We start from the raw sequence: 15,392 nt of genomic DNA, 5'->3' as shown, positions 1-15,392 counted from the left end.
ACTGAACTGAGCCTAACCAAGCTGTACTGAGCTGAGCCTAACCAAGCTGTACTGAGCTGAGCCTAACCAAGCTGTACTGAACTGAACTGAGCCTAACCAAGCTGTACTGAGCTGAGCCTAACCAAGCTGTACTGAACTGAGCCTAACCAAGCTGTACTGAACTGAGCGTAACCAAGCTGTACTGAACTGAGCGTAACCAAGCTGTACTGAACTGAGCCTAAGCAAGCTGTACTGAGCTGAGCCTAACCAAGCTGTACTGAGCTGAGCCTAACCAAGCTGTACTGAGCTGAGCCTAACCAAGCTGTACTGAGCTGAGCCTAACCAAGCTGTACTGAGCTGAGCCTAACCAAGCTGTACTGAGCTGAGCCTAACCAAGCTGTACTGAGCTGAGCCTAACCAAGCTGTACTGAGCTGAGCCTAACCAAGCTGTACTGAGCTGGCCAGGTTACTAGAGATGTGCATTTTTCCCTTTCTTCTTCTCCCGCTTTAACCATGCAGTGCTTGTAGCAAAAGTAATTGCTGTCATCGTTATACATTTTAGAACTTTACCCTGTATATCTAAAAATGACCATATACTGTATAGGCCTACTGATTTAAAAATAATAACACTTCGCTAACCCGGGCGACGCTGGGCCACTTGTGCGCCGCGCTATGGGACACCCGATCACGGCCGGTTGTGACACAGCCTGGGAACCAGGGTCTGTAGTGACAACTCTAGCAGTGCCTTGCCTTAAACTGCTGCGCCACTCGGGAGGCCTATTCAGCCTCTTGTTAAAACATTCCCTGCTTCCAAAATAAAGAACATCCCCTGCCTCCAAAATAGACATTTTATATGTAGTGGGCCGTAAATGTTGATTGTTTCAAGCAAAACTATTGCTGATGGTGAACCTGAACAATCAAAATAAAATCGAATGTAATCCCCGATCAGCATGTTGCCTACCTATAGCCAGATGAGTTGTGTCTCCAGCGGTAATTTAGGTTTTATTCCGGTAAAACACAATTTTCAACAGCGCATTTGATAAAATAACCCTGGAAATTACATTGGTTGTAACTCAACCAATAAAGCCTAATATTGCGCAAGCCAGTTTACAAACATTTGAATGCTGAAGGTGACCTGCAGATAGAAGTCCCAGATCAGGAATAGGCGATCTCGCTGATCAGCGCGCGAATCTGCGCACGGCGCGCAGTTTGACTAGGCTAATGATATTGCCTGGGGTTGTTCGTCATTCAAAATGCCTTGTAGATTAAAGACTGTCAACATAATTACATGCTTAGTTAGACACTGAAGAAGAGGATGCAGTTGTCACAAAAGATGAGCGGTATTTTCAGAAGGTAGAAAGAAAGTCATTTGAGCAAAACATTCTATTGAACTGGCAATTTGAATTGATTTCTGACCGATGCATGCTACGTTTGGGATCCTGCTGACCAACGCACAGGGACAGATGCATATCTGTGAATAGTTACATCCCTAGTGGTTATGCATCAGTTGCTGAAACCATGCTGAAAAGAACATACTCCTGTGGCTGTAAAGTTTGGCTCGGGCCAGCACAATAATGTGAAATGAGTAGGACAGAGCCCAGTGTGTTACTACAGTATGAATATGTTATGAGAAATGATAGGAATTCAGAGGTTATTATTAACATCTTATGATGAGGGAACTTGTGACCCACTACATATACAATTGCTTTTTTGGAGGTAGGGGATGTTCTTTATTTTGGAAGCAGGGGATGTTTAACAAGGCTGCCTGGATCTTTAATTTAAAGACCCTTGTGCCCTTCGGTCTCAATGTAGACTTTGATTTAAACCCATTCTTGTGATTGTGTTTTTGCTATCCATTGTAAATAATGTTTGTAGACCTATGTAGCCAAATTGTATCTATGATCATATGTATTCCATTCATGCTTTTTTATATGTTCTTTTTATATCTGTAAATTGACCAATGAAATCAAGCCACAGTCGGCCATGATTACAGACACAAATCAAATGTATTTATAAAGCCCTTCTTACATCAGCTGATATCTCAAAGTGTTATACAGAAACCCAGCCTAAAACCCCAAACAGCAAGCAATGCATGTGAAAGAAGCACGGTGGCTAGGAAAAACTAAGGTCAGAACCTAGGAAGAAACCTAGAGAGGAACCAGGCTATGAGGGGTGGCCAGTCCTCTTCTGGCTGTGCCGGGTGGAGATTATAACAGAACATAGCCAAGATGTTCAAATTTTCATAGATGACCAGCAGGGTCAAATAATAATAATCACAGTGGTTGTCGAGGGTGCAACAGGTCAGCACCTCAGGAGTAAATGTCAGTTGGCTTTTCATAGCCGATCATTCAGAGTATCTCTACCGCTCCTGCTGTCTCTAGAGAGTTGAAAACAGCAGGTCTGGGACAGGTAGCACGTCCGGTGAACAGGTCAGGGTTCCATAGCCGCAGGCAGAACAGTTTAAACTGGAGCAGCAGCACGGCCAGGCACCTGTGTGTCTTTTCACACTATATAAATTAGTAACCCGCAGTGTTTGCCATTATACCCTGATGAAGACAGCTTGACTGTCCAAATGTTGGTTATTCAATTATTGCATCTGAGCTCTTAGAGTGTGCAGCTCTCCTTTTCTTTTTCAAGATGTTCTTTAGCTGACCTGAACCACGCTGGACTGAGCCGGCCTGGTAACACATCCACCATAGTTGCTGGAACGGTACTGGACAGGAAATAAGTGTCAGCACAGTTTGGTTCAATAGTGTGAAAGGAGACCTGGGAAGCAACTGAAATGTTAATATGAAGATGTTATGAGTTAGGTCTAACTAGGAGTTAGGATCTCGTCCCACCGCATATAAAATGTCTGTTTTGGAAGCAGGGGTTGTTCTTGAGCTGATGTTCAGATATTCACACCACAGACCAATGAGACCAGGGCCGTTATGGTCACAGTTGGCTTTGCTTTCATCCCCCTTCTTCTCACAGAACAGTTAATTTGGCAGCCACAGAGACAGTGGCTGAATCCCAAATGGCACCCTAATTCCCTATATAGTGCATTATTTTTGACCAGGACCCATAAGGCTGCTATTCGGGATGCAGACACACTGACTCCAGCTCACATAATACAGTCGGTCTTGCCTTCTGCTTTGTGGATATGGAGTTACATAAGAACTATTGAGTTGGTAGATTGGAGAATACACTTATTATGTCAAGTGTTTGGGAATGCGCATTATTGGTTAATGTGTGTGGGGGTGGGTGTGTGTGTGCGTGCGTGTGCTTCTGTCTGTAATTTCTGTCTGTCCATGTGTCCGTCTCTCCGCCCTTTCTGTCTGTCCGTTCTCTCAGTTATCTCTCAGAGGAGGCCAGCAGATCCAGTCATACTTGAGTGAGATGCCATGTCTCTCTGTCGGTCAGTGTCTGTCTCTCTGTTCTGACTATGCCTCACCTCATGTGTTTGATGCAGGCCTGTGCCCACCGTTGGAAGAACGTCTACTATGACTCTGAGCTCATCCTTCCCCATGGTTACTGTTCCATCATCCCTCCTACGCTACAGGGCCGGACCCAAGCCCTCATCCCCTGCTATGAAGGTACAGAAGTACACACACACACATACACACACCAACTGTACAGGACAGGACCCAAGACCTAATCCCTAATCCCTTTTCTCTGCCTGAAGTACCCCCTCATGAACAATTGATCGGCGATTTTCTCATGAGTCTTCCAACGTAACCCCTGCTTATAGGCCAGTTACTCTTATAGGTAATAGCACCCCATGTTGAGAAACACTGCTTTACATCCACTTCATGATGGATTAGATCAAATAATGTAGAATCATTTCCTTCCTGGTAAACGATGCATACACGGATACCTTCATTCTGAAGACAAACAGGCAGACAGTAAGATCATGGTTACTGCATGTTAATTTCAATGGAATTCTTCCATCAGCCAAATTGACTCACACTGTACACAACTTATAGACACAGACAGACACAGAGACTTTACCAAAGTCGACTGAGTTTATAAGTAGGATGAGGGGGAGAGGTGTGTGTGTGTGTGTGTGTGTGTGTGTGTTTAAGCTGTGTATACCCTCTGCCCCGGGTTAGACAGTGCAGGTAGTTTATCATGGCACACATTCTCTCCGGCTCTCACAATGAGTTATAGACTTACTGCACACACACACACTCCAGACCACTGACTGATATCCTGACTTTAAAAGCTAGCTGGCACTTTTTGAGCCTTGAAGTGTGTTCACTCTTTCTCTCTTTCTCTCTCTCTCTCTCCAACCAACTTAAGAGAGAAATATGAGCTCTCAGTCTGGCAGGACGCAACACCTACGGATTCCAAGGACACACACACACTTCATTATGCTGCTAAAGGATCAAATATTACACGCACACACCCTATGCATCTAATCATATGCATTATGATCTGAAAGGAAAAACTGATCCCAGAACAACAGTCCTACTCTGAAACTCTTTGTTTGCGCTGTTGTGATGCCCGTTCTTGCGGGCTCTCGTGCGTGGTCCCTCAAGGGGCTGCGTGTGGGGGATCCCACACGACGAACTTCGGACGACACAACGGTTGAAGGCCTGATCACCGACAACGATGAGACAGCCTATAGGGAGGAGGTCAGAGACCTGGCAGTGTGGTGCCAGGACAACAACCTCTCCCTCAATGTGATCAAGACCACACCCCCATTCTCATCGATGGGGCTGTAGTGGAGCAGGTTGAGAGCTTCAAGTTCCTTGGTGTCCACATCACCAACAAACTATCATGGTCCAAACACACCAAGACAGTCGTGAAGAGGGCACAACAAAGCCTATTCCCCCTCAGGAGACTGAAAAGATTTGGCATGGGTCCTCAGATCCTCAAAACGTTTTACAGCTGCACCATCGAGAGCATCCTGACTGGTTGCATGGCCGCTTGGTATGGCAACTGCTGGGCTTCCGACCGCAACGCGCTACAGAGGGTAGTGCGTACGGCCCAGTACATCACTGGGGCCAAGGTTCCTGCCATCCAGGACCTCTATACCAGGCGGTGTCAGAGGAAGGCCGTAAAAATTGCCAAAGACTCCAGCCACCCTAGTCAGAAACTGTTCTCTCTGCTGCCACACGTCAAGCGGTACCGGAGCGCCATGTCTAGGTCCAAGAGGCGTCTAAACAGCTTTTACCCCAAGCCATAAGACTGCTGAACAGCTAATCAAATGGCTACCCAGACTATTTGCATTGACCCCCCCCCCTTTTCTACGCTGCTGCTACTCTCTTTACCCCTACCTACATGTACATATTACTTCATTACCTCAACTAACCTGGCCCTCGCACATTGACTCGGTAACGGGTCATTTCCCTAGAATGTTCTATACAAGTGTCATGGTCTGCATCCTAAATGGCACCCTATTCCTTACATAGTGCGCTACTTTTGACCACAGCCAGGATTTCATTACATTATTTGTTTTGATTCAGCCAAGAGAGTTTCTTTTTCAAATGAAGGCAGGCCTTTATTTCTTGATTGGACTTGCAGGTTTAGATTTTTTTATTTCCTTCCTTTCTGCTATTGCTTCCAATCTCACAGAGCCACTGCAGCTAGGCATGCGCGTGCGCACACACACACCCACACCCACACACACACACACACACACACACACACACACACACACACACACACACACACACACACACACACACACACACACACACTTCAGCTAGGCCTCAGATGGGGCCATGTGTACCCTGTGATTCAGAGAGATCCAAGCCCAATATTGTTCTGTAACTCGAGAGGTAATGTCCCCCCAAGTGTGAGTTTATGTTGAATGTTGCCTTACTCTGTAGTTTGTAACTCTGCTTCCTAAATGTCACCCTATCCCCTACATAGTGCAATACTTTTGACCAGGGCCCATAGTGAATCCCATAGGGCTCTGGTCAAAAGTAGTGCACTATATAGGGAATAGGGTAACATTTGTAACAAAGCCTAACTTTCTTCCTCCTGATTCCAGATTCCTACTTGGCTGGCGCTGAAGACTTTGACTAGGTCCATATGGAATACAGAAATAAGAGGAGTGAAAGTGCTGGCTAAGACACAAAGCGAAATCATTTGTGGTTTGTTTTTTCTTTTCAGACTATAAGCAGAAGTATGGGGAAGAGCACGGCTCGTGCCAAGCGGGGATAGCAGGCGTTTTTACTGAGGTCAGTAGCAGTGCATTCTCCATGTTCAACTTTTCTCTTCTTCTAATACATGTGATACTGCTTCTGTCTCTGTTAGTTCAGTCATACTGTTTGGAGGTTGCTCTTTCAGTCTGGGATATGTTTTACTGCTCGAATACACATGCACACTCACACGCACACACACGACGACAGTCAGTGTTTTTAGCAACGCGCATGCCCCGTCCACTTGAGAATCTGTCTCTTTCAGTCATCTAGTTCCTGTGTTTGAGGGGTGAAAAATCCAATTGTCACTTAAATCTTTCAGGATTGAATGCTTTCATTTTACTCCTGCGACTCTTGTTTGTGCCTGTCGTTTTTTCTCGTTAATGTTACGACCGTGGAAATGTTTGTAATGACCTGTCAAACAAACCACGGTAATAGCTGAAATGGGCTCAATGGAATACATAAGAGCATTAAAGCTTTGTCGGGAATATTAAATCTCGACACTTACATCTCAAGAAAGAGAAGAAAGATAACTATTTTGTGGAATTTAAAACAGTAATCATTTGACACAGTTGAAATGTTTACAAATGAAATGCGCTGAAATAAAAGCAACTTCGGGAACTGAACACTGGGATTATAGTGGTATTATTTCTGATCTAGCAAACAATGTAAAGTATGTATAGAAAGATGTAATCTAGAGCCAAGTGCGTTGATTTTTTTATCTGATGGTATCCTGCTATTGACACACAAGTTGAATTATGCAATAGAACCTGACAACAACAGTAATTAATGAAAGGGAAAGGGGGATACCTAGTCAGTTGTACAACTGAATGCATTCAACTGAAATGTGTCTTCCACATTTAACCCAACCCCTCTGAATCAGAGAGGTGCGGAGGGCTGCCTTAACCGCCATCCAATGAGGCAGTCTAGACAGCACAGGTGAGTGCAGGCAGACAGAGGAAGGTTTTGTGGTTGCAGCCCTGTTCTATGCCTTTAACTTAATTCATATATGCATGTCAAATAAAAAGTTGCATGGACTCACTCTGTGTAATAATAGTATTTAACATGATTTTTGAATGACTACCTCATCTCTGTACCCTACACATACAGTTGAAGTCAGAAGTTTACATACACCTTAGCCAAATACATTTAAACTCAGGTTTTCACAATTCCTGACATTTAATCCAAGTAAAATGTCCTTGTCTTAGGTCAGTTAGGAACACCACTTTATTTTAAGAATGTGAAATGTCAGAATAATAGTTGAGAGAATGATTTATTTCAGCTTTTATTTCTTTCATCACATTCCCAGTGGGTCAGAAGTTTACATACACTCAATTAGTATTTGGTAGCATTGCCTTTAAATTGTTTAACTTGGGTCAAACGTTTCGGGTAGCCTTCCACAAGCTTCCCACAACAAGTTGGGTGAATTTTGGCCCATTCCTCCTGACAGAGCTGGTGTAACTGAGTCAGGTTTGTAGGCCTCCTTGCTCGCACACACTTTTTCAGTTCTGCCCACACATTTTCTATAGGATGGAGGTCAGGGCTTTGTGATGGCCACTTAAATACCTTGACTTTGTTGTCCTTAAGCCATTTTGCCACAACTTTGGAAGTAGGCTTGGAGTCATTGTTCATTTGGAAGACCCATTAGAGACCAAGCTTTAACTTCCTGACTGTTGTCTTGAGATGTTGCCTCAATATATCCACATAATTTCCCTTCCTCATGATGCCATCTATTTTGTGAAGTGCACCAGTCCCTTCTGCAGCAAAGCACCCCCACAACATGATGCTGCCTCCCCCGTGCTTCACGGTTGGGATGGTGTTCTTCGGCTTGCAAGCCTCCCCCTTTTTCCTACAAACATAACGATGGTCCTTATGGCCAAACAGTTCTATTTTTGTTTCATCAGACCAGAGGACATTTCTCCAAAAAGTACAATCTTTGTCCCCATATGCAGTTGCAAACCGTAGTCTGGATTTTTTAATGGTGGTTTTGGAGCAGTGGCTTCTTCCTTGCTGAGCGGCCTTTCAGGTTATGTCGATTTTGGACTCGTTTTACTGTGGATATAGATACTTTTGTACCTGTTTCCTCCAGCATCTTCACAAGGTCCTTTGCTGTTGTTCTGGGATTGAGTCGCAATTTTCACACCAAAGTGCGTTCATCTCTAGGAGACAGAATGCGTCTCCTTCCTGAGCAGTATGACGGCTGCGTGGTCCCATGGTGTTTATACTTGCGCACTATTGTTTGTACAGATGAATGTGGTACCTTCAGGCATTTGGAAATTGCTCCCAAGGATGAACCAGACTTGTGGAGGTCCAAAATAGTTTTTCTGAGGTCTTGGCTGATTTTTTTTGATTTTCCCATGATGTCAAGCAAAGAGGTACAGAGTTTGAAGGTAGGCCTTGAAATACATCCACAGGTACACCGCCAATTGACTCAAATGATGTCAATTAGCCTTTCAGAAGCTTCTACACCCATGACATAATTTCCTGGAATTTTCCAAGCTGTTTAAAGGCACATTCAACTTTGTGTATGTAAACTTCTGACCCACTGGAATTGTGATACAGTGAATTATAAGTGAAATAGTCTGTCTGTAAACAATTGTTGGAAAAATGACTTGTGTCATGCACAAAGTAGATGTCCTAACCGACTTGCCAAATTTATCGTTTGTTAACAAGAAATTTGTGGAGTGGTTGAAAAATGAGTTTTAATGACGCCAACCTAAGTGTATGTAAACTTCCGACTTCAACTGTATATGTAAAGTCCCTCAGGCGAGCATTGACTTTCAAGCACAGATTCAACCACAAAGACCACAGAGGTTTTCCAATTCCGCACAAAGAAGGGCACTTATTGGTAGATGGGTAAAAGAAAAGGAGACACTGAATATCCCTTTGAGCATGGTGAAGTTATTAATTACACTTTGGATGGTGTATCAATACACCCAGTCATTACAAAGACTCAGGCGTCCTTTCTAACTCCGTTGCCGGAGAGAAAGGAAACTGCTCAGAGATTTTACCATGAGGCCAATGGTGATTTTAAACAGTTACAGAGTTTAATGGCTGTGATAGCAGAAAACTGAGGATGGATCAACAACATTAGAGTTATTCTACAATACTAACCTAAATGAGAGAGTGAAAATAAGGAAGTCTGTACAGAATAAATATATTCCAAAACATGCATCCTGTTTGCAATAAGGCACTAAAGTAACACTGCAAAACATGTGGCAAATAAATTAACTTTTTGTCCTGAATACGAAGCATTATTTTTGGGGCAAATCCAACACAACACTTCACTAAGTAACAATCTTCATGATTTCAAGGATGGCAAAATCCTAGAGGAAAATTTTCTTCAGTCTGCTTTCCAACAGACACTGGAAGACAAATTCACCTTTCAACAGGACAATAACCTAAAACTCAGTACCAAATATACACTGGAGTTGCTTAGCAAGACAACATTGAATGATCCTGACATGCCTAGTTACAGTTTTGACTTAAATCGGCTTGAAAATCTATGGCAAGACTTGAAAATGGCTGTCTAGCAATGATCAACAACCAACTTGACAGAGCTTGAAGAGTTTAAAAATGGGCAAATATTGTACAAACCAGGTGTGCAGAGCTTTCAGAGACTTACCCAGAAAGACTCTGTAATCGCTGCTAAAGGTGATTCTAACATGTATTGACTCAGGTGGTTGAATACTTACAGTGCATTCGGAAAGTATTCAGACCCCTTGACTTTTTCCACATTTTGTTACAGCCTTAGTCTAAAATGGATAAAATCATTTTCCCCCTCATCAATCTACACACAATACCCCATAATGACAAAAAAAATGTATTTTTTTTGCAAATGTAATAATACATTTACTTAAGTATTCAGACCCTTTACTCAGTACTTTGTTGAAGCACCTTTGGCAGCAATTACAGCCTCGAGTCTTCTTGGTTATGACGCTACAAGCTTGGCACACCTGTATTTGGGGAGTTTCTCCCATTCTTCTCTGCAGATCCCCTCAAGCTCTGTCAGGTTGGATTGGGAGCGTCGCTGCACAGCTATTTTCAGGTCTCTCCAGAGATGTTCCATCGGGTTCAAGTCCAGGCTCTTGCTGGGCCACTCAAGGACATTCAGAGACTTGTCCCGAAGCCACTCCTGCTTTGTCTTGGCTGTGTGCTAAGGGTTGTTGTCCTGTTGGAAGATGAACCTTCGCCCCAGACTGAGGTCCTGAGTGCTTTGGAGCAAGTTTTCATCAAGGATCTCTCTGTACTTTTCTCCATTCATCTTTCCCTCAATCCTGACTAGTCTCCCGGTCCCTGCCGCTGAAATACATCCCCACAGCGTGATGCTGCCACCATGGCTCACCGTAGGGATGGTGCCAGGTTTCCTCCAGACGTGATGCTTGGCATTCAGGTCAGAGAGTTCAATCTTGGTTTCATCAGACCAGAGACACTTGTTTTTCATGGTCTGAGAGTCTCTAGGTGCCTTTTAGCAAACTCCAAGCGGACTGTCATGTGCCTTTTACTAAGGAGTGGCTTCTGTCTGGCCACTCTACCATAAAGGCCTGATTGGTAGAGTGCTGCAGAAATGGTTGTCCTTCTGGAAGGTACTCCCATCTCCACAGAGGAACTATGGAGCTCTGTCAGAGTGACCATTGGGTTCTTGGTTACCTTCCTGACCAAGGCCCTTCTCCCCTAGGAAGAGTCTTGGTTGTTCCAAACTTCTTCCATTTAAGACTGATGGAGGCCACTGTGTTCTTGGTGACCTTCAATGCTGTTTTGGTACCCTTCCCCAGATCTGTGCCTTGACACAATCCTGTCTCGGAGCTCTACGGACAATTTCTTTGACCTCATGGCTTGGTTTTTGCTCTGACATGCACTGTCAACTGTGGGACCTTATATAGACTGGTGTGTGCCTTTCAAAATCATATCCAATAAATTGAATTTACGACAGGTGGACTCCAATCAAGTTGTAGAAACATCTCAAGGATGATCAATGGAAACAGGATGCACCTAAGCTCAATTTCGAGTGATATAGAAAACCTGTCTTCGCTTTGTCATTATGGGGTATTGTGTGTAGATTGAAGAGGAAATTGTTTTATTTTTATCCATTTTAGAATAAGGCTGTGTATTAGTTTTTTATTTTTCATTCATCTTGAAACATTTTTAGAATGTTTCTTCCACTTTGACAATACAGAGTATTTGTGTAGATAAAAACAGCTTTTTTTGAAAAAAGTCAAGGGGTGTGAGTACTTTCTGCAGGCACTCTATTTATGCAAATTAGGCACATATAATTGTATTTATTTTAACACAAAATCTAAAATAAGTACCTGATACCATTACAAAATGTACCAGTCAAAAGTTTGGACACACCTACTCATTCAAAGGTTTTTCTTTATTTTGACTATTTTCTACATTGTAGAATAATAGTGAAGACATCAAAACTATGAAATAACACATATGGAATCATGTAGTAACCAAAAAAGTGTTAAACATATCAAAATATATTTTATATTTGAGATGCTTCAAAGTAGCCGCCCTTTGCCTTGATGACAGCTTTGCACACTCTTGGCATTCTCTCAACCAGCTTCATGAGGCAGTCACCTGAATGCATTTCAATTAACAGGTGTGCCTTGTTAAAAGTTAATTTGTGGAATGTCTTTCCTTCTTAATGTGTTTGAGCCAATCAGTTGTGTTGTGACAAGGGGTGGTATACAGAAGATAGCCCGATTTTGGTAAAAGACCAAATCCATTTTATGGCAAGAACAGCTCAAATCAGCAAAGAGGAAATGACAGTCCATTACTTTAAGACATGAAGGTCAGTCAATCTTGGCCCAAGCAAGTAGGTGTGTCCAAACTTTTGACTGGTACTGTATATTGAATACTTGAATTCCCACCTAAACTCCATTCATGATTTGTCCGTGCCAGTAAAATGTTTTATGTGCTAGAATTCATTCAATACCTGATGGTTTTGGAGTGCCTTCATCCATTGTCTAACTGAGGCATTTATTAGAATTGTTTTTAAAAACATTTTAGCAATTTTGATGACAGACAAAGAAATCTACCAAAGCCATGTTAGTCTCCTTACTCATTCCTGTTTCCATAGGCTACTAAGAGGGGCTGTGTTAACCTGACTTGACCTCTCTGATACACTGTAAGCCTTGTTCCTCCCATAAAGAAGGAAATAAAGAGTTATTTTGCTTTCACAGCGGAAACGCACAAGTCAGTTAAGAACAAATTCTTATTTACAATGACGGCCTACCCCAGACGACACTGGGCCAATTGTGTGCCGCCCTATGGGACTCCCAATCACGGCCGGTTGTGATACAGCCTGGAATCGAACCAGGGTCTTTAGAGACACCTCTAGCACTGAGATGCAGTGCCTTAGACTGCTGCGCCACTTGGGAGCCCCATAGCTCTCTGGTCAAAATGTGTGCACTATATAGGGGATAGGGTACCATTTGGTACACAGCCATTGTCTTTGTACTTAGTCTGTGCTTTTGATGAGTTTAAATAAGGACATATCAAAGAGGTAGCGCACCGTTTAAAGTTGTGCCAGTCCATTAAAGTGTAATCAGTCATTTGACTTATTGAGTTATTTGCTGAGCCGTCTGAATGTCTCTGTCTGTGTGCCCAGAGAAGAGCAGTATTCTGTTCTATTCTGATCAGACACTGAAACATAACAACACCAACACCTCCACCATTATCTTACCTGACCGAGAGTAGCAGTTCCAAGCCCAAAACCAGGTCCGTCTTTCAAATTGCTGAGCTGTCTGTATGCCAAGAGAAGTCTTCCTATTTGAGGAGCATCACCTAACAGCAGTAGTGTCCAGAACCCAAGTCCATCTATCAAATCAGTTCAGACCATTATTTCATTCTACTGTGGCTCCAGATCATATAAGAACTTTACATAGTTAACCTTCAAAAGGAAGGAAAAAATTAAGTTATGCAATTTAGAAATCTAAAAAAGGTTTCAAGTTACCATCAAATCAGTTCAGACCACAGACCATCATTTCACTCTGCACCCCGTACTGTGTGGTATCTAGCCTGGAATCCAAACTGCAGCCTGTGGGGAATCTTAGCCTGGCTCCAACCTGAATATCACTCCGTTTCATTATTGTTTCACTTCACAGGTTCAGTCTGGAACTACACCAATAGACAGACACTTGGACTGTCTAGATGAGAAATTATTCAGTTTGGATTCCAGGCTGTGTGGAATCAACATTGTATGAGACCTTTGCATAGTGCACGGCTGAACATTTATAAGGAATGGGAAAATAAGTTATGTAAGAGTAGGAATAGCGATGAGCATCCAAGTTGCATGTCAAGGTTGTGTTACCAGAAGGTTGGGGGGTTGTTGGACTCAGCAATGGAGTCGTCTGAACAAAGGAGCAAAGGAACAACACATTTTTTTCCACCGCAGACTATCCATACACAGACAAGCGAAGAGCTGTCAGACTCTTGGACAACGTTTCAGTACAGAATGTCAGAATCTGAGGAATGTTAGATTTAATAGACAGCTGTTGTTCTTAACCTTTGTCTCTGAATTGTAGCTAATGACTTAGTATTCTAGTGTTTCACAGATGTGTGACAGCAGGAGGACAACATTCTGACATTGTAAAAATGAAGTGACAGCAGGACGCATCTGACATTCTAGAATCTTGTGTGACCATCAAATCAAGGACTGACTGACCAATCAACTCCAGATGTTTGTTTCTTTACTTCCTGACTAGATCATTTATTGTCATTCCATTAGACTTTTTGATGTTTTGTAACTTTCGTTAGGTCGACTGTGAGAGACGGGTGGTAAATTTGGAGTCACTGACCTGATGTTTTTGTTGTTTGCTTATTTGTTTATAATTTGCTCTGTCTGTTGTAGGTATATGCAGGGGTGAAAGTAACCAGTACAGTACAGGAGTACTGGCAAAATAAATTGTGTGGGTACACCGAAACATCTGAACATGAGCCTATATCACAATAATTAAAACAAAGATCCCAAGAAAGCTGTAGGCCATTTCACTATTATTTATCATTACCGCATGTCAGTGTAATTACAAATGAGCAAATGGACTTGAAACCTGAGGAAGTACGCTCCAAAATGCGGTGTGGTTCGAAAATAACAGTGACATTTTGCCAAGGCAGAGATAAGTGGCCGAAACGCGCACAGACAGCAGTAGACGGATCAATACAGGTCAAAAGTCCTATTTGAAAATCGCAGAATGTCATTAATTACACTTTTTGGTGTTTTCTAACAGATGTCTCTTTCCATTCATCAAATGGCTGGTGCACAGTGCACTGTATGGATGTGGGAAGGATTTTAGAGTGGACAAACATGCGCAGGCAGCCAGGCTTAAAGGAGCCTTTGTCACGCCCTGACCTTAGAGACGTTTATTTTCCTCTAGTTTGGTTAGGTCAGGGTGTGATGTGGGGTGGGCAATCTAGTTTTTCTATTTCTTTGTTTTGGCTGAGTGTGGTTTCCAATCAGAGGCAGCTGTCCATCGTTGTCTCTGATTGGGAACCATCCTTAGGCAGCCCTTTTTCCCTCCTTGAGTTGTGAGATCTTGTTTTTGTGTTGTGCCTGTGAGCACACCATTACTTCACATTTCGTTTGCTTCTGTATTTGTTTTGGTGAGTTTCATTTATTGAAACATGCGGAACTCTACGCACGCTGCGCCTTGGTCTACTCATTTTGACGAGCGTGACAGCCTTTTCAAGTGATTGTTTCAATCAATCAAATGTATTTGTCACATACACATGGTTAGCAGATGTTAATGCGTGTAGCGAAATGCTTGTGCTTGTAGTTCTGACCATGCAGTAATATCTAACAAGTAATATAACCTAACAATTCCAATCAGATGAAAATATCAGGACTGGTTGTGTTTATGCCACATTAAAAGGCAATACATTTTAAAGGTGTGTGCACACATAGACGGTCCCGTACTGGCATAGCCACGGGAAGTAGTTTGGGGGTGGGGGTGCTAAAAAAACATTATTGCTGCTGCTGAAGACATCTATATTGGTCAGCTAATACGGAATTGGTAAAGGCACAGTGCACTATTTTTGTGAAGAAAAAAAATCAACTAAATGTATTGGAGTGTTTATCAGCATTTGTAACTGGAGTCTGATAATTATCTCTACAAAACAGTTAATTTGATAATACTTGTGGAATATAAAAATACTTGCTTGATATACAGTACCAGTCAAAAGTTTGGACACACCTACTCATTCCAGGGTTTTTCTTTATTTTTACTATTTTATACATTGTAGAATAATACTGAAGACATTAGAACTATGAAATAACAC

General features: G+C 42.6%; 1 protein-coding gene across 1 annotated transcript in view; it reads left to right on the top strand.

Annotated features, from left to right (window-relative positions):
- Positions 1-15,392, top strand: part of itga9 (integrin, alpha 9) — a 135,460-nt gene that overhangs the window by 15,067 nt on the left and 105,001 nt on the right. The window contains 2 exon segments of the mRNA XM_014180007.2: positions 3,431-3,554; positions 6,082-6,149. Of these exon segments, the coding sequence (XP_014035482.1) occupies positions 3,431-3,554; positions 6,082-6,149 (192 nt within the window).

The sequence above is a fragment of the Salmo salar genome, chromosome ssa28, assembly GCF_905237065.1.
Source record: "Salmo salar chromosome ssa28, Ssal_v3.1, whole genome shotgun sequence".
NCBI lineage: Eukaryota > Metazoa > Chordata > Actinopteri > Salmoniformes > Salmonidae > Salmo > Salmo salar.
Note: the sequence above shows the minus strand (reverse complement) of the source record. Positions and strands in the feature narration are given on the sequence as shown.